Source organism: Petromyzon marinus, chromosome 33, assembly GCF_048934315.1.
Source record: "Petromyzon marinus isolate PM22_M1 ecotype Great Lakes invasive population chromosome 33, UKy_Petmar_22M1.pri1.0, whole genome shotgun sequence".
Classification (NCBI taxonomy): Eukaryota; Metazoa; Chordata; class Hyperoartia; order Petromyzontiformes; family Petromyzontidae; genus Petromyzon; species Petromyzon marinus.
This window is the reverse complement of record NC_133699.1, coordinates 10388397-10413585: the sequence shown is the minus strand read 5'-3', so window position 1 is coordinate 10413585 and position 25189 is coordinate 10388397. Positions and strand designations below refer to the sequence as shown.

Here is a 25189-nt window from a genome sequence, read left to right as displayed (position 1 = left end):
CCCTTTTGGGGATTTTATCCACCAAGGTGGAAAGCCAGTTTCCAGGCTACCCTTGACAGTCATACAAATTAGATGTTCCATCACAAAGGATTGCCCAGCTAAAATCTACCCATGAGTCAGGCCGCAGCTTGAACCCTGAATAAGGCCCCGACAGGTTTTTGCCGGTACCCCAGCGGCGTGCTCCTGCACCACTGTGGAGAGTGGAGTTGAACTGGAGCCCTCGATGTGCGGGGCCAGGCTGCAGGCGCTGCGCAAGGAGAAGTCTCGCGATGCGGCTCGCTCGCGCCGCGGCAAGGAGAACCTGGAGTTCTACGAGCTGGGGAAGATGCTGCCGCTCCCGGGCGCCATCACGGGCCAGCTGGACAAAGCATCGCTCGTGCGCCTCACCATCAGCCACCTACGCATGCGCGACTTCGCGGCGCACGGGGACCCCCCCTGGGAGCCGAGCCGCGAGTGTTCACCCCCCGGCACCGCCGCTAAAGGTGAGGGTGCACGCGCTGGCATCGGCATCGTCGTCATCATCTGCCGCGATCAATAACGCTGCTGAAGGCCTCCACATGCCGTGGCCATTTCTCACATTCTTGCGACGTGGCAATCCACCGAACACCGGCTCACAGATTGATTTCATCGCTCCCGTCTTATTTTTTGGCGGACGTAATCTTCTTCATCCTTTGACCGCCACTACGTCGCTCCTTCTTGACCATCAGCTTCAATCGTAATAATTTACAGCGCTTTCTCAATCCACAGCTGGTTGAAGGCCTCCCCCATGACGTATCAGACATGGGGGTTGTTTGACCAAAATTCACCACACTGCTCAGTGCGGGTTACAGAAAGGGAAGGAGGCAGGGCCGGTTCAGATATCACTCGCCACTCATGTTAGCCAAGGTCGGGAATTAAAGTCGGGTCACTAGGTTCAAAGCACAGCACGCGAATGACTGCATCGCCACTCCACCAGGTTCATAGCACAGCACGTGAACCACTGCACCGGCTTATATGTGGTAATTCAAATGCACCCTTCCGCCACTCAGCCAGTGGATCAATAAACCTATTCATTTAAGAGCCAGGAAATATAATGATGTTGCTGCTCTGGTCCACTATGCGCATGTGTGTGAATATCCTGAATGCAGTTTATCGTTTAGTTGGGGGGTGGTGGAGGGGGGGGGGGCACGGTGGTTTGCACACTGCCCTATGCACCCGGTGACCTGAGTTTTATTCCCGCTCATGACTAACTTTGGTGGCAAGTGATATCTGAACCAGTACAGGGTCCCTCCGATGTCAACCCAAATGCACGGAGATCATTTGAGACAGGTACAGCAGTGGTGTTATGAACCCGGTGACTTTAGTTCGATTCCTGGCCGTGGCTAACTTAAGTGGCAAATCCACACTGACCAGCATGGTCAAATATGGTCAAACACCCCCAATAACTGACACGGTGTGGGAAGGCCTTCGTTCAGCAGTGAATATGTAACCAAAGGTGCCACTGTTCACGGTTGGGTTTGTACTGTCGGGGAATGTGTCCTGAATTCCCTGTACATGCAAATGAGATGCTTATCCCACGTATAAGCCACTTCGCAGATCTTTGGCACTCTTTTTGGGTACAACTGCTATAAAAAAATAAAGTAGCATTGCTATTAGAAATTAGGCTGAAATGCATGTTTTTCACAGTGGGAATCTGGCTCCATGCCCCCGTAGGCCACCGTGGTGAAAGCTATATTCACTTCTTGACTGTGTATTAATAATTTATCTTATATCGCACCACAACCAAACCATTACAGCTTGCACAGAAGAAACCGAACGGGAGACAAAGCCATCTCCGTAATGCAATGCGCCTGAGCAAGCTGCTTGCGCTTGCCTCGGCCTAAGTTCTGCTCCTCCTCGACTATCTCTGCGTACAAGGTTTTGCAACGAGACTGCTGTGCCACCTACTCAGCTGGTGTGGAGAAAGGTGTATAGCGTGGGGAATGAGCGGTCTTGATGCGGAGCACGTTGCGACCATCTGGTAAACTCTGGCGCAATCTCACAATTGGCCAAAAAAACCCCGCTTCGCCGGCTTGGCTCGGCACAGCTGGGCGCACCGCATCCTCGCGCCCCAGCATCGCCGGGAGCCAGCCTAACGATGGGGGGTGTGGTGGGGGGGCGACGGGGGTTCGTCTTAAGTGCGTGGCATCGTCATTTCAAACTCTTGCTTCACAGCTGAATCGCCCGCACGGTGCCCGATCGTGCGTGACCGTGCGCAGAGTAAGAAGCTGTTCGCTCTTTTGAAAAAAAGTCTCTCAAATCTCCATTCCATTTCGCACCTCCGATTGGCACGGTTGGCTACGTACGGTACGAATGAAGTTTAACATACATTCCTTCCGCCCCACCACTTGACCGTTTTGCCGCTTGCAGATATTAGGTGCAACTAGTTGAGCTATGGCCACACCGGCAAGCATTTAATGTCGATTGCCTGCTTCACTTACTTATTTCATTCCGTGCTTTCCTTTCATGAAATCAACAGGGAAGTTCGTGTACTGTGAATTCAGAACGGGGTTTTGTGTTTTAATGGCTGCTCTACGTTTGACAGTCGCGGGGGTTTCGGATTTTTGGTCTTCCTGTTGTGAATTTGAGGTAGCTTATTTGAGCTTCATATTCAGGTCCTGCTCCTTCCTCTTCAGGTCCCAGCTATTTCTGTTTAGTTTAACACGCAGGTTTTACGCGACCAATATTATCTGTAGTAAAGTGTATTTTTTTTTTAGTTAGATCTCGGAAATATAAATGTGTTGTCAAACCCGCCATCATCCGACGCAGACAATTGTCTCTGTTTATAGACCCCGCCCCATACTGCTTTGGCTCCAACCCCTTTTATTGAGGCTCTGCCCCTCCTTGCTCGGGACGGGTCTTGCACGTGCTTTGGCTTTTGTGTTTTGAAGGCACTGACTGCCCCTTTATGTTTCCTGTGAGACTTGGAAACTGATTTTAAAAAACCCCAACATACTGAGATAGATGTCCCAAGAAATGTAAAGTAAACCAAGAAACCGAGGCGCAGAAGCATTGACAATGCAAGGGCGAGTCTACTTTTGGAGGAAAGAGCTTCATAGCTCATCGGATTTCTCCGGGATAAATAAAGATTCTGATTCTAAAGAGAGGGGTTGGGGTTAGTAAATGAGTTTGCATAGCAGCAGTAGGCTCCATTTAAGGAACACCCCCTCCCCCATAGTAAATGAAATAACAACCTTGAATAGTTATTATATCCCCACTTGTTTCTCACAGAAAGGGTGTCATTGTAAAGACAAACTTCTGGAGCTGAGCATTACAAAAGACCTACACCATCGGCAGCTGCCGGTGCCGCTGCAGTTAAAATAGGGCTGAGTGAATGATGTTCAAACCCGAACCAAAAAAACAGTGAGAATCCATTGCACGGCCGTGAGACACTGGAAATTGCGAAATAACCATGAGTCTCAAAGGTGATCCTTGAGACTCGACGTGTCTGGTGGGGTAGTGGTGGGGATTATGGAATGGGGGGGTGGGGGGTTGGGAGGGTTGAGATTGGGTGGATGGGGGACCGTAGGGGAAGGGGTGGCCTCATGGTTGCACGATTTATTACCGAGTAAAAACCTGGGCCCCCCACCACCCACTTCCTTACCGCCCAGCAATAAAAAAATAGCCATCTCCCTCTGCAGTGGCTCCTTTAAAAGGGAAATCTCCTTCCCTTGCTGTCGACCTCCCCGCGAATGTCGCGTGTCCGGGAAGGCGGCGTCGCTTCGGTAGGAGCTGGCCAGCGTTTGGACAGCTGTTTGTGTGTTGTGGTTTTCTTTTCCTTTCCACTAAGAAGCAACACCTTGTTGGGGCCCGATTACATGGGATTACTGCGGGAACAGGGCCATTAAGGGTTATTTGGCATAGTCGCGCGAGCTTTATGGGCCCCAAAATCGCATCTAAGACGCTTCGATTCATGGCGTGCCGCCAACCCCGCAACTTGGACGTTTAATGCGCCCCCCTGCCGACTCGCTCCCCCCCCCCCCCCCTCTGGGAAGATCAGCTGCACCACCTGTATAAGAAGCTATTGAGTGAGCGGTGTGTGTCCGTGTCGCGGGAGCGCCTACGAGCGAATACGCGATTGTACCGTCGAATACGTGATTGCACCGGCGAATATACACGATTGTTCCAGCGTATACGCGATTGTCTATTGGGCAACATTGGTGGAATTCAACATAGGACAGCTGAGGTGACTGATAAATCAACGCTCGCTAATTCACTCCAGTCACTTGCTCATCCACGGCCAGTCTGCCTGCTTATCAGTCTTATGTTGCTAATACTGTGATTACCCTTCCCCGTGAATTCTACTCCACGCTGGAGGTCTATTTCTCCCACTTCCCTTGCACTACTCTCCTTTGGGATTCCTTCCGATCATTGTCTATTTTGCCATGCTCTGACATTAATAACCTTGCTCAATTCAAGTAAGCGTGTAAACTATCTATTGCAACTTCGACAGCGCTGTTTGTTGCCGGTCGCTTGCCGTTTCGCGCCTTCGTGCCTGTGCTCAGCAACTGTAAACAAAAAATGCAGGACAGGATGGGTGGACCATGTGAGACGTGCAGACTTGCATTTGAGAATCTCTTGGCTGAGCAAATGGCATACGTGTGACGATGTTGCATCGTTTTGTCAATTGAATTGTTGCTCATAATACAGGGTTTTTTTCGGTTAGATTGTGTGAACATATGTGTCGTATAAACCCGCCACCACTTGACACAGCCAATTAGTAAGGTTTGTCACGTAAACAGAACACACCAATTCGTCACTAGTGTAGCACACCGGTGTGTTGGAGAGCAAAGCCACAACATTTACAATCTGAGTACGACGTTTTGCCAATAATTCCAACCGGTCTGATGATTCTGGTTGTAATTACTGCCGCCTGATGAAGCTAGTTGTAATTACTGGCGAAATGTCGCGCTCAGATTGTAAATCTTGTGGCTTTGCTCTCCAACACACCGGTGTGCTGTACTAGTGACGAATTGGCCACGTTCTGTTTACGTGACAAACCCCATTACTAATTGGCTGTGTCGGGTTTTGGCGGATTTAACAACACATTAATATATTTATGCTTACTAACCCAAAGAAAAATCTGTATTATGGATGATATTGGTCGCGAAAGTATACTAGGTGTTAAACTGTTGAACTAGATTGTTGCTTTAACACGTAGGCTTTCGCAACCAATATTATTCATAATACAGATTTTTGGGTTAGGTCGCGTTATTTATAAATGTGTCGTAACCCTCCACCACCCGACACGGCCAATCAGCAGATGCTACATTGGACAGACGGGACGTAGCATCAGCATGAGACTAAAATAACACCAAGAAACAAAAAGGAAGTGGCAGAACATGCTTGTCAACAAGGACACTCAATTGATTTTGGTCACGTTGAAGTGTTGTGTAAAACTAATTATTACTGGAAAAGACTAATTAGAGAATCCATTGAAATTGAGAGAAATAGAAATAACTTTAACCGCTCTGACAGCTACAGGCTTAGTGTGGCTTGGAAGCGTATTATTAAATAATACATATTACAATTCCTTATAGGGGGAAACACATACTAAATAACGGATTACTAACGTAGCATATAATCACAATAACACACATTACAACGAATTACTAATCTACAACTCATTACTAATCATAAACATTGACTGATTACCAATCGATTATATAATTACAATACCCCCCCCTCCGCCTCAAATCACTGCACCTGAATGAGTTAAATGATGACGTCACCCTGCTGCTTTATTTAAGACCGGGAGCAAGTGAGGGCTTTACCATTCTGGCGAATTGCCCGATGATGCTGGATGTAATTACCAGCGAAGCGTCGTACTCAAACTGTAAATGTTGTAGAGTCACTCTTCAACACACCGGTGGGCTAGAGTAGTGAACTATTTATCTTTTGTCAACGTGACACTTTTTTTGCTGATTGTCCGTGTCGGGTGGTGGAGGGTTACGACACATTTATAAATAACGCGATCTAACCCACAAACCTTTATTATAGATTGTTGCTATCTCATGGGACCGTTTTTGCCAGTATCAAAATATGACAAAAGAAGGCTGTCTCTGGTGTAGGCCAATCAGTTTCAAATATAATGCATATATTATCAGAGAATGTTTGTTTGCATGTTCACCACAAGTGTGTGTGGTTAATGCAGATTGGATTCCTTGCAAAAAAAATCTATTTGGTGTGTAAACATCTAAAAACCTGTTTTATTGCCAGAAAGGGTTAAACCTATTCTTTTTTTTTCATGAATTGTTGCTATCACGATACACACAACTGGATTGTTCGTGTAAAGCCTCAGGTATTTGCGATTTACGCAAACGATATGCTCACGTTACATTTAATCTATTGCAGTACACGCAACTGTATGAAGCGTGGCGAGAACAAGTGAAACGAGAGAGGAAAAAAATGCGGAATTGTTTTTTTTTAACCGACTCATGACCACGCACCGTGACAGGTCATCAAATCGCTTCACCTGGCCAACCGCTATGTCCCCACCTCCTACAATCCACTATTTAATCAAACACAGTCCACCTTTATATCGCCAAGAATGTTGAGCTTAGACCATAATCAGAGGTAAATACAAAAGGAAATTTGTAGGTCCTTTGGGAATAAAAATGTAAACCATCCTTTTGACATCCCTGGCAAGTATCCCACATTGGCTTTATAATTATCGTTACCATGGAAACATTAATTGGTCTAGTCACGTGACCTTTTTTTACCGCTAAGCAATTATGCAGGAGCCTCCGAAAGCAAAACAATGGATGGCTGATTAATGTGACCTCAATGACCTAAGCAGTGTATCTTCTAAATATGTTCAGCTCATGAAAGCTATCAGCCTCGTGCCATTCTTCAGCAGCAAAAAAAGCCCTCTTTGAAATTAATGGCTTTTACAGCCGCCTCCTTAGTAAATTACAAGAAACATTATTAATGTAGGGTAAATGACACGTTATACTTATTAACATTACAATGTTTTTTTTATACATACAAAATTTGGTATTAATTATGCGTTATGTATTATTCATTATTCTGGTACCAAGATCAAGAAGGTTTAACCCAGCAGTGTGAGGACTGATGATGATGAGGGCGTTGGTGACAGTGCAAATTTTGGTGGTGGTGATAATCATGGTGGTGGTGATCATGGCGATGATGACGACAATGAGAGAGATACACAATACATGAATGGGTACCCACCTGGTTGTAAATGTGTGTTTTTTCCCGTATTGATTAACACTCTTATTCTTGTGGTTCATATTCACTCGGTTCGGTTGTTAAACTTTCGTGCTTTCAAAATGTATTTTCTTAGCAAAAAAATAACACTTTTGTAAACTCTAATAATACTGCCAGCAAATATTCCTTGCATGGATCCGAGTGCTTCAATTTCCATGCCCAATAAGCCCAAACACACACATGTACACGTGGAATGGAACACGTACGAGACGCCATATGTGAAGACATGGAGTGATTACATCGCTTTGAAAGTGAATTATTACAGTGCAGGATTGTGAGAGGTGACTTGGGGGTGGCTTGTGATGGGGGCCTTCATCCAGCAGCTGAATGACCATGGCCGATGATTATGATGACATGTGTATATAGTATCCTTCCACATAGCAAGAGGAATCCTCGCACCTTCTTTGACAGCCCGGCTAGAAGCGTTGCATTTGCCGCTTGGTCCGGGGGGGTCTCTGTGTGCATATTGGCCAGACCCGGGATCCTGAAGAATGAAGCAGAAAATGAATTTTCTCAAAATGAAATCCCGCGAGTGTTGGATATCTCTGCCAGGCACGTGGCATCCTTTCGGGATACTCTCTCTGCAGAGCAGAAGCTACCGTGCGGTCCGCAGGGTATTTCTTGCCGGGACAAAGAGTGATAATGGAATGTCATCCCTCTAGGATTAGGGGTGCGCTATTAAGGTGCCACAATGTGCTTTTGATTCCTACAAACTGGATGGGAGCACTGCCAGGACTTAGAATGGCTCCCTTCCCAAGCACCATGTTACACGGACGGGAAAATAAATAATTGAGGAAAAACATTTTTCCATTGTGCCCAATGTAGAATGGCGAGTACCGAACAATGGAGTGGAGGGCAAGCTACGCTATGGCACCGTGTCTGTGCATCCTCTTTCTGCCACGTTGTATAATTTTACTGTGAGAGGAGTGGTCCGCGTTTAGTCTCGTTGAGGCTGAACTGCAGCTCACTCAATCGCTTGATTTTGATGTTTGCCGTGTGTTTTTTTGTAAAAAAAAAGAAAATTATCCGATCAAAAATTCGCATAACTTCCGAGTGTTTTTTTTTTCTCCTCCATAAATATTCCCACATCAACTTATGCACACTATTAAATCACATTTTTCCAATTCCAAATTTTCCCAATTTCCACACTAATCTTTATCTCGGATTAAAAAAAAAAAAATCAATTGCCCCTGAATTGAATTCAATGGTACCAAAACAATATTAAATATGAAAGCAGGTGTTAGCTTCATATTTTCAATTTCTGAATGCCTCCGTGGATTTGTTGGCAAGATGCATTCAGAGTGCACCGCCACAGCTTTCATGCTGCCCATAAACGCCAATTTCAGAATCTGTTTGTAGCTAACGAGGTTCCATCATGGAGGGCTTTGCTGGCTCAAGCACCTTGGCTCAGCCCGCCACACATCCTGGGATATCTGTTTAATTGCGATTCAGCTTTATGCACTTGGACGGAAGCTGCTCCGTCTCCTCAACCTGTTCCAACCGCAGGGAGAGAAGGCTTACTGTATTGCCCGGAGGCTGCCCTGGGTTATGTTTAAATCAAACCCCCAGCATCGACCACACATGCGCAATCCCTCAGCCAATTTAGAGCAGCCGGGGCTGGCCTCAGCCCATCGTAAAACAGCAGACACGTGCCTGAAGGCGCCGCTGCGTGTGCGGAGAGTGTCCGCGCGTGCTTGCGCGCCGGCGAGGAATGGCGTAGCGCTTCCCGTGATTAATGACGGTTTTCAAGGTTTGTGTACACGGTATTACGCTTTACCCCCTTTTGGGTTCATCGCTAACGTGCATTGTGATGGATGCGCGCAAGTCCGCACCTCTCCCCGGCGATCTTCCCGCACGCTGGCTTGCGGCGGACTTCCTCGCCGCTATGGCCAGACAGGTTTGCGTCTGTAAATTGTGCTTTTTTTCCCCCCAGTGCTGCTTAATACACTCGCTCGTTATGCATAAAATATTTTTTTTATTTAAATCATTGCCAATCTGATGTCCCGGAGGCAGGGTTAATTAAAAAAAACCTAAACAAGCCACATTTGCCAATTACATCCCGTGCCACTTGCACGTACACACATGTGCTCAAAAATGCCAGGCTTGGTCACTCATTTCTCATTTTAAAAGTTTGCGACAGTCGACAATGAAACAATAATGAGATACAAAACACAGCAACACTGCCAAGAGCTGATTAGAAATTACTCTCTTCCTCCGCACAACATACTGCTTCACTATGAGAGGCAAAGAGCATTGTTATTTCGTCCGAGCGCCCTTCAAAGGCCTTGATCACCGCTGAAAATTATTGCCAGCGCTAGAGTGCTGGGGAGGGGGCAATGTACTGGCTTTAAATGCCCTAACCGCTCCATTTGTGTCGTCTGGGGCGTTTGTTTATGACATCAATAACCTGCTAAAGAGCCATAAATTGTGACAGCTCGTCCGATCTGAAAACAATCGAGGGAACACCGCGTCGTCCTTCAGCATAAAATGCAAAATCAATTTTCAAAAATGACTCAAAGTGTGCAAACAGCTCTGCTCGGCCAAAGTCAATAATGCACTTATTTGGGACAACATGTGAAAGATACAAAAACATTCGTTTTCCTCTGCTCTCTGCATTCTCACGCCGTTAAAAGTTAGCTGAACCATTAAGCCATCTCAAAATAACCGTGAAAACAATGTATTGCTTGATAAAAACAAATTGGATTACATTTTTTCCGAGGTTTCGAAGAGCAGTTGTAAATTTAAAAAAATATTGTACAGCTGTGTGACTTACACCTGCTCCGCATGTTGCGCTCACATTTCAAAGTTAATTACGTGATAAATTAGCAGTGATGGATTACAGAACAGGAGCCGAACGTCCAGGTATTACAACAATGTCCTTCCAATCAAACGGTTGAATTGTGCCGGGGTGATTACACGTGGCATTGCCATTGTGTGCACACTGAAACGGTCCTGCCCTTAAATTTAATTTATTTAGAAAAATTCCTCATTAAAAACTCTTTCCTTTTTCATAATTGTCGTCCGCATCTTTCTGTATTGCCACCATTATAATTAAACACACGATTATCATATCCAATTTGGCCGCATAGCCCCTGTTCAGTTAAGCATAGTTAAATATTGTGCAAATTGCATTTTTTTTTTTTAGGAATCAAACATTAAAATGAGGCAGGGGAACGTGTACATAAAATGGTCGGGTCTTGATGGAGCAGGGTACCACTTCTTGTATAATAATTCTTACTAACAATAATAACGATTACTTCTTTAATAAAGGGAGGCCACGCTGAGTCTGAAGACTCTTTTGCAGGAGCGTCCTCCATTGGGATGTTTGGCCAACGCCAGTGACGTTGTATGTTCTTAGCTATGAGAGAAAGTCAGAGAACCCGGAGGAAACCCATGAAGAACAAGGGGAGAACATACAATCGCCACCCAGAAGGGCACTCGAGTCTGGAATCTTGCTATCACGTACGAGTGTTACCACTGCGCGTCCCTGTCGCCCTAGAAAGGCAACGTTATAGACCCTGGCTGAAACCCCTCCTCTGTAGCGAGAAATAATCCTTGTAGGTAAAATAGAAACCTCCATGGCAGATGGTAGAGAGAGGCCAAGACAAACACGCACGAGACTAATTTGACCCAGCATAGCTTAGCATTCGATGCAATTCACCCCGGCTATCTGTGACCACCTGGGCAGACATTGGTAGCTGGGCACGGTGCTGACTACACAACCCCCTCGTTGCATCGCTCCGGCCTTGATAGGTGCTGGCTCATGGCACTTTAGCCCTTGAAGGCTAGAATTTACAGCGCACGGTTCCCATCATGCCTTGCGTGCGTGTCGTTGTGCGTTGTTGAATGTACTCTGTTGCCGGCCTTCAGACGTATTGCCGTTGTGATGGATTCGCTCATCGTTTCGAGAAGGTGTCATTTTTGAATTGGTCCACGAGGCTAATCGCCTGATCAATCTGTGCAGTTTATTAATACGTGCTTGTGCGTGTGTACACATATATATATTACAGGCATGGGCAATCAGCATGGACAAATCCCAAAAGAGCTTGCGACGGAGGTGTTTGAGGAGCACCTGGGCAGCCAGATACTGCAGGTGAGCTCCTACGGCATGTGGGGGTGGGAAATGGGGCTTCATCTTCAGACGCACACCCTCGGGTTGTTTAGAAGCAGCGGAGTCTGGTGCTTCACGAGACTCGTTTTTTTTTTGCAGCTCGCATTAATCAATGCAAGTGTTTTATATGGTAATGCTCTGGCAGCCTAAATGCCAGCGACGGCTGGAGAGGTGGCTCGTGCAGCGCCCGGGGTTTCGACTTGCGTGTGTTTACAAGGGTTAACTGGGTTCGAATCGCTGGGGCCAGTGGCTCCAATTATCACCTTGTTCAGCGGAATGTCAATGCTGCCTCAAGGCTGATCAGCCTCTCCATATTTAGGCGGAAAATCCCAAAGGGCCTTGTCGAGAAAGGGGGTAGAGAAGCACTCGTCTTGTTCAGAAATGTCATCTTGAATTTTAGTTACTCACAAGCTTAAACTTTTCGTAATCTCTGTTAATATTTGAGGCCCTCCGTGTACGCAGCACATATCCATTATTGTTTTTTTTTTGTTTGCCGTGGTTTACGTGCGGTAACGCCTCCGACCAAATCGCCGTAAATGTGCCCGTCTCGGAAGCTCAGCAGGATTTTGAGTTTGGTTAGTACCTGGAGGGGAGACTGCATGGGAACACCGGGTGGTGTACGTGTGAGGCTGTGGCATTCACGCCATGCGTGCTGGCTTGCCGCTGGGTTCTCCGGTTTGCTGTCACGTGAGGTCACTCATTCACTGAAAATAATCTTGAAAAATAGCCTTGACGCTCAAGTTTCCTCGGTAAATAAAGAAATGTCGTTCATGTTATTATCATTACTATTTTTTGGGTCTTTCGGTAAAGTCACGTAGATAGGTTCAAAGAAAATTATTTTCTTCTTTTCTTTGAACCTATCTACGTGACTCTTTCGGTAAAGTCACGTAGATAGGTTCAAAGAAAATTATTTTCTTCTTTTCTTTGAACCTATCTACGTGACTATACCGAAAGACTGCAGGAATGCAGGAATATTAATTCCTGCAGTCACGAAAGCTTTAAGTCAAGATTATCATTACTGTTTATTGCATTCTTAATTCATGGACTCATGAAGGTGATGTCATCTGTTTTTGTTCGCAGTCATTGGACGGATTTGTTTTCACGCTCAACTTTGACGGGAGGTTTCTGTACATATCTGAGACCGTCTCCATCTACCTGGGCCTATCTCAAGCAAGTACCAGTACTGCTGTCTTTGGTGCACACAGACACACACACGTGCGACATTGCGTAGCCAACGCGTGGCGAACCACACAGTCATGAAAGGCGGGCACTCTCTTCAGAGCTTAGTTGGCCATGATCTATCAACTTCTGGACGAAGGCCTCTAACAAGCCATCGTTATCTCTCATGGTCTCGCGATGCAATGATGCACCCGGCCCCTACGCAGGAGCCGATTGCGTCGCTCCATCTCCTCTCGGCCGCGTTTCACTCCTTTGGCTGCCGCTCTGTCATTAGTTTCGCCCACCGGCCGTTGTTCCTTCCAGAAACGCGACCTTCCCAAAGCCAATTACCCTTCTTTCCTCAATATGTCTTTAATGTCATTAAATTTCCATGCGTTATCTAATCCATGTGTTCCAAGGATACAGCGCCTTGTGCTTCTTTGTGCTTTTAACATATTTATTAAATGTTCTTTGTCAATGTCCTTGTTTCTGACCCTTTCTTCATAGCAGGTAAGTGACACTGAAATACAATTCATCAGAGCACTTTGTTTAAAATACGATGTCTGCTGTTGTTTGGGTGTTCTGTGGAAAGGACGTGGTTTAAAAAAAAATATTAACCAAAAGGGTTTAAACGTTGAACACGTTGAGAGACAGAAAAAGGACCATGTGGATTTAAAGGACATAATTAAGAAAAGTGGTCTTAGGCAGGACACGTCGCTCGAAGGGACGATGGTCGATGGGGGACCGAGAACAATAACGGAGTGGCAGCGAGGGAATGGAACGGATCCGAGAAGCCCTCTGCCAAAGAGATGGATCGGTGAAGTGGGTTTGTGTGCAGGTGCGGGGTGGAGTAATACATTGCAGTTTCGTGAGGGGTGGCTCTAACTTGGGGATGCCTTCATCCAGCTGTGGATTGACCATGACTGACGATGAAACATTTAGATGAATGGTTGATAAAATCCTCCTTGCCGATGGTCGGTTTAAATTTGCGCTGAAAAGAAGCCCTCTCGGGCCAGCTGCTGCCCTCGCACCCCAAGATCCCGGGTAGATTACTCCTGATAGTAAATGTGACACCGGTTATACAGTTATAGCGGCCTGTGATATGTGGCGTCTGGAACTCTGGCTCTGTATGAATTCATATTCTGTATATATACGAGCCGATGTAGATTTAAGGCCACTGATCTAAAGAGAGGGAGCAGTAAAGGATGCAACCAATGTGCAGTTTAGAGGGGGGGGGGGAGGGGTAATGTCAATATATTAAAATGCAACTTGGAAGTGACCATCATGACAAATACATTTTTTCTGTGGCATGATAATGGCTTATAAATAATGAAATTAAGGTAATTGATAAAATACCTCATAAAATCAATTAACTGCACATCAGATGCAATTATAGATTAGTACTTCACATTAGTCATGCGTCGACCTTGAGAGTGGGGCTGTGCAGCAGCCTGGAACAAACTCACAGCTTATGTTTCTGTATTAATGGGCACATTAACTTTTTGCACGTGATTTCAGTTTTATCAGTTCGACAAAATCTCTCCGCGAAAAGCGACCGACGCCGCGCGCGCTCGCTCGCCACGTCGGCGTTTCACGTCCTCCCCGGTGAGCGTATCGACATGCCTCGATTCGCTGTCCGTGCCGTGGGAACCCGGCCGCGGCGCTCAGTGGCGAACGCCGCGGCCGCCGTCGCTTCTTCTTCCCACTTCCATTCCGCCACGACCAATCGGCGGCGCCCCCGTGTGTGTTCTCACCCATATTCACGTGTTTCCCCCCCCGCCCGTCTCCGCGATGCCTATCTGCCCCACCGCTTTATTACGCCTGCTGCAAGCGTATCTCCGGCACGGCCGCGCTATTTTAATTTTTCGTTTTAAATTGCCCCTGGAATATGGAAATGTCCGTATATCTTGGAGGGCTTTTTTTTGGTTCGTGAACTCGCTCTCGGTCTCGCCTCCCCCACCCCCCCCCCCCCTCTTCGTCCTCCTCGGGCCTCAAGGACGCGGTTTGTGGGTACGGTCGCGGTGTAAATTGTGCGGTGATTCTGACGCTCGATGTGGTGTGGAGAGGCCTTCATCCAGCAGTGGATTGACAGAAGGCTATAGATTATTGAATCATTATTTATATTTGCAGATGATGGTAAAGTCTTAGAACTATGGATTTGATCAATTGCATCTTTAAGCATTGAACTCCTACCGATAGCGGTGTAGATGGAAGTCTATGTCCAACCGCGGTGTGGCAGCGACCGTAGTTCCCGAGCTCCTTCTCGGCGTATCAACCCGGGCCACAATTAATTGTCACACTTTCAGGGTCACACGTCCGGTATATTTTTTTTACCTATCGTGGACTGCCCCTCGCTCAGTAAAGCTCCGTGACAAGGGCGAGTAGATCATTGCTGTTATTCTCCTCTGTGCGTCACCGCCTATCACAAAGTCAGAACTCACTGCTGGGACTCATCCTACCCTTGCAACTTCGCTCGCAAGCTTCGCGTGCGGCAAATCCAAGGAGATACAATGCGATAACTCGGGTCCTGTTTCAATGTATATTGCAAAGTGGATTGTGCCAAGAACAAATATTGCGACAATGACTTTTGTAGTTTTACTTTTAAAATACATTATCTAGTTTAGTAGCAATACTTTTAGATTACTGTAGTGTCTGTCTGTTACCCAAAAGCTACTGTGATTTAAATGTTCACGTGCCTCTTTAAAACTGAGGGGAAAAAAACATGTTAAATGTAATTCTCATCAGGCCCCATGGTGTAAACACGCACGCAGTCTCCAACTCCTGTCTTCTGGCCTCTCGGCGGGCTATGAAGGAGGGCAGTTGCCTAAAAATGTCACCTGTTTTTTTTTCACTACATTTTTTTATTTTAAGGTGCAAGCGTGTTATTTACGAATGTGAGTTTTTATCATTATTATTATTATACCAACAATGACAATTCAAAAACAATGATTACAATATTCCATGCGGGAGGCTCCTGCATGGGGGAAGTATAGCCAATTCCATTATTAAGTGTTTGGTTTGTAGGAGGAAATTGGAGAACCTGCAGAAAACGCACAATTAGCAAGGTGTTCACACTCGAAGCTCCGCACAGAGAGATTCAAGAATCCATTGCTGCATTGCCATCTTCTGACTACCTCACATACGAATGATAGCTTTTGGAGAATAATCACGACAGTGCCATTATAAAAGAGATTTGAGAAAAGTAAAGTGGTAAAGCACCAGTCACTCCACTGCTCGACGAAGGCCTGCCCACGCCATACTTCATTATGCTGGTGAGTGCGGACTGGCCGCGGCTAACGTCAGTGGCAAGTGCCTCCCTTTCACCAACAAACGTGGTGCAGTAAGTTCAAGAACAACAACAACAACAACAAAACCCCACGACTGACGCGGCATAGGAGGACTCCATCCAGCAGTGGATTGACAGAGTGGCTGAGAAGAGTATAGCATGCGGAGAGCTCCCAGCAGCCTTGCACACATTGTGGTGCTATCACAAGGAGCATAGTTAACAATAGTGTTGTTACACACACACACACAAACAATGGAGTCACAATCTTGCGAGCATGGACTCAGGAAGTCAGTCTGTCTGGCACTTGACACGTGGAACGTTGTGATGAAACCGTGCAGGTATGACACCGATAGGAGATGCCAGCAATGCATATTTTATGATTTACTCTGGCACCGGTATTTCTCTCAGACTTTTCTCCAAGTTTCCCCTGCAATGGAGACGTTCTCTTCGCTGGCTCTCACCTGCGTTAAGCACAACATCCGCAATCCGAGCACGACGTACACGCCATCTCGCTGCAACCACACCTCACGACGCTACCCAGAGCAATGCCGAGAGCAGTGGAAACATGAGCGTCGTGGAGAGAGGAGGCTTATTTATTAAATGTGTTTGTTGGCCATACGCAAAGGAAAAGAGGCAGCAGGTCTTGGGCCTGGACTTGAATAGGGATGGGGAGTCAACAGCACAGATGGCTGAGGGCATGGAGAACCAAACCCCAAGGGCGGTAGATGAGAAGAAGCGACCTCCCGCTGAGCAAAAGCTGACCCTGGGGGGCTCCGACAGAAGTCCGCGGTTGCAGGAGGGGAATCGCACGCAGGAGGAGGGTGCGGAAGGTGCGGAGCATGCAGAAGCGGCGGGTGGGGGTTGTGGTTGGCGGGAGCGCAGTGGGGCCCCGAGAAAGTGAGCGGTTAAACCCACGGCTCTGTGAGACGCATGAGAAACATTTGGCCCTTCATACGTGCACGGTTTTTTTGTTTTACCGGCGCGATCATTAGCGCAGTAGAACATTAATTTTAAGAGCGTTCTTGTAAGTACTGGGGAATATTCTTTGTGGTGCGGATGGTTAATTTGACCGTGGCAATTCCGCACAACGGGATCTTCAATGCAGCAAGCTACGAGGCTGTAAAATAAATTCCGTTTTTTTTATATATATTTTGAAAAATAAATATCTCCCCCGCCGCCCGCCCCCCACCCGCCGCCCCCCAAAAAAATTAAAGCGTGAATGCAATCGAGTGGGCTCGGCGGTGCAGAAATTAACAACAACAAACGGGACAGGAGGCGCTGGGCGCTTCCAGCGAGGAGCAAAACGGCGGCCGCGCTTGCCCCGGCGTTTTATGCGTTCGCCAACTTTTGACGATTTCACTTTGAATACAAATCAGTTCACGCGTACATTTGAGATTTTCGGAGGGCTTGTCTGCAGCTCGCTGTCTACTCGCGGGTAGCAATTCGTATCCCAATTTGAGACTGTTCGCCTGGAAACATCCCCGAAGGTTTTATTTCCATCGGGGCCCCCGCAGTGTAAGTGCAGCCTCGCACTGTTATCTCTCTGGCCTTGTGCTATGAAGGAGGCCCGTTGCCCAAAACATCGCCTATTATGTCTTTTTTTTTAGGGCCACGGTGTTACTGACGGAATGTGTTTGAGTTTTTTTGTCTGTTCCATGGGCACTGCAGTGCAGTTTCCACGCCTCACTGGGAGCCGTTCAGACCCTCCCTAATGCGATTGGGCAACAGACGCTTGCTACGGGGGCTCTAACGACGCGCGCCTTTGCGATTCAACGAGTTGTCACGAATCGGGGCAGCAAATTGATTCAATTAACTATTTTTTTTCCTTTTCTCTATTGCAGTGAATGTAGTAGCGGCCTCTATTGGCACGAGGGGTTGGCTAAAAAAAAATCTGTTCCGTAAAGGTTCGGTTGCTACACGGAGAATGTGACGTGCGCATCGAGAGCCAGTGACCAATCAGTGCTTGAGACTGCGTCCATCATCAGCAAGACCCAGAAATAATCATACGGGCAAAATCTATCATCGAATTATTACCCCGTTTTTAAGAATGTGTCATAAATATGATGCGCCTTTCCTTCTATTTTGTGGGAATGTTTGAAGCCAGATTTATTACAACAAATTAAATGACTTTCATATAGGAGCTGAAGGAGGCTACGTTATAAATGATTTATTAATGCAACACAATATCTGTAAATAACGTGCACCTAATAAAACAACACGGGATTGTTTTTTTAACTGCAGTTTCACGGCCAAACATTTAATTGCATGCAAGTAAAATTAATGTGCTCTTAGATTTACCTGAAAACACAGTGGTAACACTGGCTGCTTGTATTGACGAAAGCCGTAATAAGGAGTATTTGATTTTAAGCACCCGAAAGCACACGAATGAACAATTGTGTTTTTTATCATCGTACGTTTAAAATAATACCCATAGTGATAAAACATAACACAACACATGCACTCACTCACTCACTCGATGCTGATAGCAATAGCCCTTTAACGCAAAGTGGCCCTGATGTCACGGCCACCCTTGTGCCGAATTTGGAGACCACGTGAAGTGGCGAATGCTCACTGGCAGAAGGTCACGTGGCAGACACAGATGTTACGAGTTAACCGGGATTAGTCACACTCCCCACAGCATCACCGCCTTGCTGTGTTTCTGTCGCCCGACGCTCCGATCGTTGTTGTGCGCATCGCTCCACCACTTCCCATCGCTGCCAGTTATCCAGCAGCATCTTTTAATTGGCCTCCTCCACAGAGAGGCAGACCTCGTCACCGCCGGTACCAGTCATCAGGAAATCCACTCGCCTTCTCCTGGTTCACATCTGCCCATCTTTTCTGTAACCTGCGCCATTCCCAACCTGCATAGCTCCACCTATCCAGCCAAAGAGGACGCGGACACGAACACGCGTGTACACGTGCTAACATGAAAAACCCCTTGCTTGAACTAGTAGCCTCACTCACTCGGAGAGGCCACACCATTTGAGTTTTTGTCAAACTTCAGACTTTTTTTAATAAAATGCATGCTCCCTGTGTGGCACAATGGTCTAAATGTCACTGAATAATCTAAATGTCATAGTTTAGGAGTGCTGGTCAGATAACAGCCCCACACCTGCAATGCCTAGCGAGCCATAGTGGTCTCCTGTAAATGTACTAACCAGGCTTGAACCGGAGCTTCCGAAGAATCCTCTTGTGATCCGATTTTGTTGCCCGACACGGCAGGCATGGGTTTGATAAACATGCAACAACAGTTCGGAATGCAGCACTCCATATATATATTATTTACAGTTTTATATGTTGATGTATTGTTTATTTCAGTGCAATTAATTTGTCATAATTTGTAAACATTGCATATTGAAAAAAACACTTTTATTTTAAAAAATGTTTACAGGTAAAATGTTCAGCGCCAAGGTTGGTGCAATGAAAATGCCTCTATAAATTGTAATTATATCATTGCCATTCCACTGCCATTGTGTGATGGATCATAGCCACACTATAAAAATGCGGCATTAACACAAGGGAAAAGTAATAGTATGCTGCTGCAGTATTAATGTTTTAATGCAGGATTGTGCTTTTCTGCATACACATGTAAAAATATATGAACGTAATTTTATTTATGCGGTAACATTACAGGGCCCTGTTTATGTGACACGTGATAATGCGATCGGCAGTGTTTCCAGAGTCCAGACTTGATTGCCAGAAAAATCATATTCCTGTGGATATAATTAAACCTTGGCCTTTTTACATTACTATTGAAATTGGCTCTCAAAGACGAACACCCATGTAAGCATTGCCGCACTCTGCAATTGCATTTTAGCTTCACCTAACGTGGGAAAAAATTGTGAGTGTGTGGCGCGTGATGTGCGTGCGTGCTGATGAGATTCAACAGATCGACCTGTGCATGTCTGTGCTCTCAGGTCCGAGCCAAACACCTACAATGTGTGTGTGCCTGCAAATATGTTAGCTTGTGTACGTGTATGAGCATACACGTACATTTACACATGCATGTGGATACATATGTGCTCGTGTTTGGACTTGTATGTGCGTGGACATGGGGGAGCGATAGTGTAGTAGCGGATAGCGTGGTGCACTACGAACCTGGCTACCCAAATTTGATTTACGCTCACGGCCAACACCAGTAACGATTATCTGAATAGGCCCTGGGCCTCCCCTTGGTCGACTCAGTCTCAAATGAGTACCTGGTGCAGTATGTAAACATTGCTACAGGGGAGACAAAGGCGGTCGGGCGTGGTGCTGCCCACCCACCCGCTCGTGTTTAAAAACGTGCAATTAGAGTAATTGGCTGCTATACATTTCCACATGATAAGCCACTTCGTTGAGCTATCATTTGTGGCCAAGTCACTTCTGAAAAAATAACGAACTCAGTGGGCCTTACCTCTTAAAATAAAAATATTTATATAGTTCCGTGTACCGTTCCAGCCTTCATAGGTGCTCGCATAATTAGCACTTGCCCCCAACAGTCTATTAAAGGCTGTAGGGGGATATTTGTCTTTGCTAAAACAAACCGGACTGAACCGCCGTTCCTTCTGCATACGATGTAGCGATTAGCCGTGTGAATCGTATGTATGAGTCAGCCACTATATTCATTTGTGGTGGCCACGCATTTATAAAGCAGATGTGGGGAATGCATATTTGTGCGTGCGTGTGTGTGCGCTTGCTGATGTGTGTCTGTTAATGAAACATATGGTAATCTTAGTGGGGGGGGGGGGGGGGGAAACACAAATATGATTAAGAAGAATGATATTGTTTACATCCACATTCATTTTCTTGGAATGGCCACCAGCACGGCGCTACGCAAATGTGTACCCAGCAGAGCCTGTAGTGCCTCTGTAGTGATAAGTATGACTTTACATCATCCATTAGCCCACTGTGAAGGACAGGCGAATAAAAACATCCATTCTCAAAAGACGCACCACGTGGACTCTCGATGGTCTTTGAAAAAGCACGCAGGTAGCAACGCTACGGTGCTTATCAGTTTTGCTGTGCCGAGGCTGGCTTTTGCCATAGGTATGTTGCATTTTCCACTGCTGGTTAAGGGCTGCGAGTGACATTGACCACGATCCCTTTTCTCGTTTTTAATCAAGGAGTCACTCGGACACGTTTCTTAATGTGTGTGTGTATATACTGTAATTATAATCGAGCGGTTAATTAGTGAGCGATGATTATCACTCACTGATTATTGGTGCGGCGATCATGATCGATCATGATCGCCGCACCAATAAAGCAGAGTCTGTCAATTATCGCACGAGGTGACATTTCGTGGGAATGCTCCTTGCCATCACCACCGCCACCACGGCCACCAGCATGACCACTGCCACAAATCGCCATCACTGCCACCACCGCTGCCAGCACCACCGCCACTGCTACCACCGCCGCCAGCACCGCCAGCACCGCCACCACCGCCACTGCCACCAGTGGCAAGCAAAGCCTTGTCCACACTCCCAGCGCTCCGTGCGGGACGTCCACTGACGCCGTGCCACCGCGAGCATCATCAGGTCGGCATCGTCCTGCTGAGAGAGCGCCAGCGCGAAGGGCCGGAGCGCGGCAGGGGGGGGGGGGGGGGCCGTCGTGCGCGGCGGCACCACCGGAGGGACCCTCGGCACTTAGCGCTTGAGACCGCTACGGGGCACACTGTCGTATATTTTAAAGTGGAAACGAATCTAATCAGCGCAACATTGAGCGGTTTTATTAATAGTGTATTAGTCTATTTTCCAATGAGAAGGGTTGTCCCCCTGATCTGACATAAACTGGATGGTGATTGCATTGTTGAAGCCGCGGTTCGTGTTATTGAAACGAGCCGCTTCACCCCGCGACCCGCGATCAGGCCATTGTGTCCGTGCGTCATAGCCCCGCGCCTGGCACATTAAAATTGCCCGTAATTAAACTGCAGATTTTTAATAAACCCTTGCCAACTAGAAAATTAATCTCAGCAGGCTCTGAACTTGGTTAATAAATTACATGTAATTTAACCGACGAGTGCGGGGGAGCTGTACGTGTGTATTTGTTATTGTGTATTTGTTAGTGTATTTGTTATTGTTGTTGTGTATTTCACTTTGTGTATTTGTTGTTGTGTATATCACTTTGTGTATTTGTTATTGTGTATTTGTTATTGTGTATTTGTTATTGTGTATTTCACTTTGTGTATTTGTTTTTGTGTATTTGTTATTGTGTATTTCACGTTGTATATTTGTTATTGTGTATTTGTTATTGTGTATTTCACTTTGTTTATTTGTTATTGTGTATTTCACTTTGTGTTAGGCTGCGGCGGAGCGGCGGCGTGGTCGTTAGCGCACCGCACCACGAACCTGAATTCAATTCCCGAAACGTTGCCGCTTTCGGTCAATTGACGCAATGACAAATGGGTTCATTTCCATTTTTCATTAACCTGTTCATCATCATGATCAGCCATGGTCTTATCCACTGCTATCACATTCCCACGAGTACAATCCGTCTGACTCCTGTGCAACGAGCCAATCTTATCACCCCGTCCTGCGTTGAATGTCTCCTTGGGCACGCTACCTCCTTTGGCTGCCACTCCGTCGTGAGTCTCGACCACCGAGGCCATTGCACCGTCACGCGACTCGTTCGGCTCAAGCCTGCCTGCTTCTCTTTCACGGGCAATGCGATGCGCTCAACTCGCGTACGCTGTGCATGTTGGTGAGCGTGTGGCACTACGCGTGTATGCCTGCGTAGGTGGATACATTTGTCTTTGGAGGTGGGGAGCAGTGGCGTAGTGGCTAACACACTGCGCTTTATGAGCCCGGCCACCCAATCTCGGTTGCCACATCGGTGGTGAACATCTGACCAGTCCTCAGTAGACCCAGCTTTAAATTACTACCTGGTGTGGTGTGCAAACATCACTATTGGTGAGGCAAAGGTGGCCGCGTATGGTATTGACCGCTCACCTCATCGTGTGCCGTGCCGGCCTTCGTAGGTGATTCTGGTTGACAGCACTTGCCCCAACGCTCCGTTAAATGCTACATGCTGGATCTTTGTCTTGTGTGCATGCGTGCGTGCATAGGTGGAGATGGCTGGCAGCAGCGCGTTTGAGTACGTGCACCCCGCGGACCGCGGGGAGCTGGCGGAGCAGCTGGGCATGAAGCTGCCGTCTGGGCCCGGCACCCCCTCGCAGAGCGCCCTGGGGGCCGCGGAGGACGCGGCCAGCACGGCCTCCTCCTCCTCGCAGGCCGACGGCCTCGACCCAGGTGGGGATACCTCTTATCGCAGCAGCAGCAGCAGCGCAAGGGGGGCCCTCTAGCACACCTTGTAATGCCAGCACCAAGACGAGCCGCTGCGTTTAGAAGGAGCAGGATGGGAAAATGAAACGAACGGGGATTGCACTGCCACTCAGGTTGTACCGGTCGCGCTGACGTACAGGTCTCCAATGTTTTTTTTTTGGGTCATGCCGCGCGTCGTTCGGCACGATGTCCGACTTTTCTCTCCAAGTGCCGGGAGCGTTCGTCCGCGAGCTGAATTCTTCCGACTTCCGTTCGCGATGTTCAACATTTTACTTGAAGATTTTATTTTTTTCAGGAACTGAAGTCGAATGGAAATCGGCTTAGTTCCTGCAGAAGCTCCCAGCACGTGGAGCAAAACGTCGGACATCGGGCAGAAACGACGCGCATCGCAACCCAAACGTACACCGGACAGCAAATAGCGGTTGTGTTTCATGGCTCCCTTGTGCCGTGGGCAAACGAGACATGCAGCGCTTATGAATGCATAGCAAGCCAGTTAACGCAGAGGGCTATCTACGGTTCGAACGGAAGTTCCACCTATACACATGCAAACATATGGCCGCGCAAAAAAAAAACCCAGCAAAGACCCCAAACAGTGCCGTAAATAAATACTTAAATTCCCTCATTAAATGACAAATCAGGAAATCTTTGGGTTTGCGAACTGCGAACCTCGACATTCAGGGGCGAGCAGCTGTCCTTCCACCACCTGACTCAGTCACTTGACTCTTGTTTGCTGACCATTCTACTTAAAGCGATGTTATTTACAAAACAAACACCTTACCTTGGCAGTTTTAAAGCGTTTTTTTACGTTTTTGTCAAGACCGCACGTACACAGACCGTAGTAGTTACACAGTACGTACAGTGCATCGCAGCTGCTATTTTGGATCGCCGTTCCCAAAATGATGGCGAGACATTTATGAAAACGCATCAAGGCTACATGTCCGCTGCATATCCCAACAACTAGCTGTTAATTGAAAGCAAACCACATCGCAAGGCTATTTAAAAAAAAAAACACATTAGTATGGCACACGCCTACGTGAAAAGCTTCCATGGAAATCGCCAGAAATTGACCTTTTGTTCCGGTCATCGCTCGCTCCGTTCGTAAGGACGGCGGCGTCACGATCAGCGAGGGCTCGCGCTGCTGTCCGCCTGCCGTGGGCAGGTAACGAAGTCAAATTTGATAATCGCCGTGGCTCTTTGGCAGACAAACCCCCACCCACCGTTGCTCTGCCGTCCAGCGACTTCTGGCTGTCAGAGCTGATCGTTCTTTTCCAATTTAGCAAAAGGTGCCAGCTTATGAAGGTCAGCCAAGCCAAGGTTTCTCTGATTACGAGGCTCAGGGGCAGTATTTTAAGATATAACTAGTCCTGCCTTACCGTTTTATCGGTTTCATTTGCATATAAATTAATCGGCCTTTTTTTTTTCTCCCCCCTTCTCCCAATTAGAACGTGTCTGCATATAATCCTGGCATTAATTTAGGCAATTACGTTAAAATGCAGGTGACCGTTAACAATCGTGGGCGAGCGTGCTTGCCGTTTGGATCCCGTGCAAAGACGGCGCATTCAAATGGCTTAATCGGCATTAAAAGTTGGGATTAGTTTATTACGGTCTCAGCCATTTCAATAACGTTCCGGCTTGGGAGCGCCGCGCGACGCGCCGTAGTAATGGTTCTCGCGTTGGCATTCGCCCCCCCCCCCCCCCCAAAATTAGAAGAGCAAGATAATGAAATAAACACTCCGCCCCGGGAAAATGCCGAGTATTTTTCCGTGTCGTTTTAATTCGAATGGGATATTGTTTACGGAAAAGCCCGTGTCCGTGTGCACCGGTGCCCCGCGGGTTCAACCTTTCCCACCCGCGATCCCTGCCGCGGAAATGTCATTACTCGGCGCTCATTGTGCCATCAGCATTTTGATCGTCACGGAAGCGTGCTGGAAGTAAACCGACACACAGAAGAGAAACAGTCAAAGGTCTTTTCTTTGTTGGAGCGCCTTTTCCAGGATGTGCATGGAAATAAAAACAATGTTTGCAATATCGTCACTTTATTAATTTTTCTAACGAGGGTTTCTGAATCGCACAAGAATTTAATTTGTTGTCATGTGGACGTTGTTTTATATTAATACGTACAAGAGT

General features: G+C 47.0%; 1 protein-coding gene across 1 annotated transcript in view; it reads left to right on the top strand.

Annotated features, from left to right (window-relative positions):
- Positions 1–25189, top strand: part of LOC116948442 (neuronal PAS domain-containing protein 3-like) — a 93902-nt gene that overhangs the window by 52741 nt on the left and 15972 nt on the right. Inside the window, exons 2-5 of the mRNA XM_032965122.2 lie at positions 238–482; positions 11259–11341; positions 12440–12529; positions 22846–23029. Coding sequence (XP_032821013.2) covers positions 238–482; positions 11259–11341; positions 12440–12529; positions 22846–23029 — 602 coding nt within the window. The remainder of the gene's footprint in view (positions 1–237; positions 483–11258; positions 11342–12439; positions 12530–22845; positions 23030–25189) is intronic.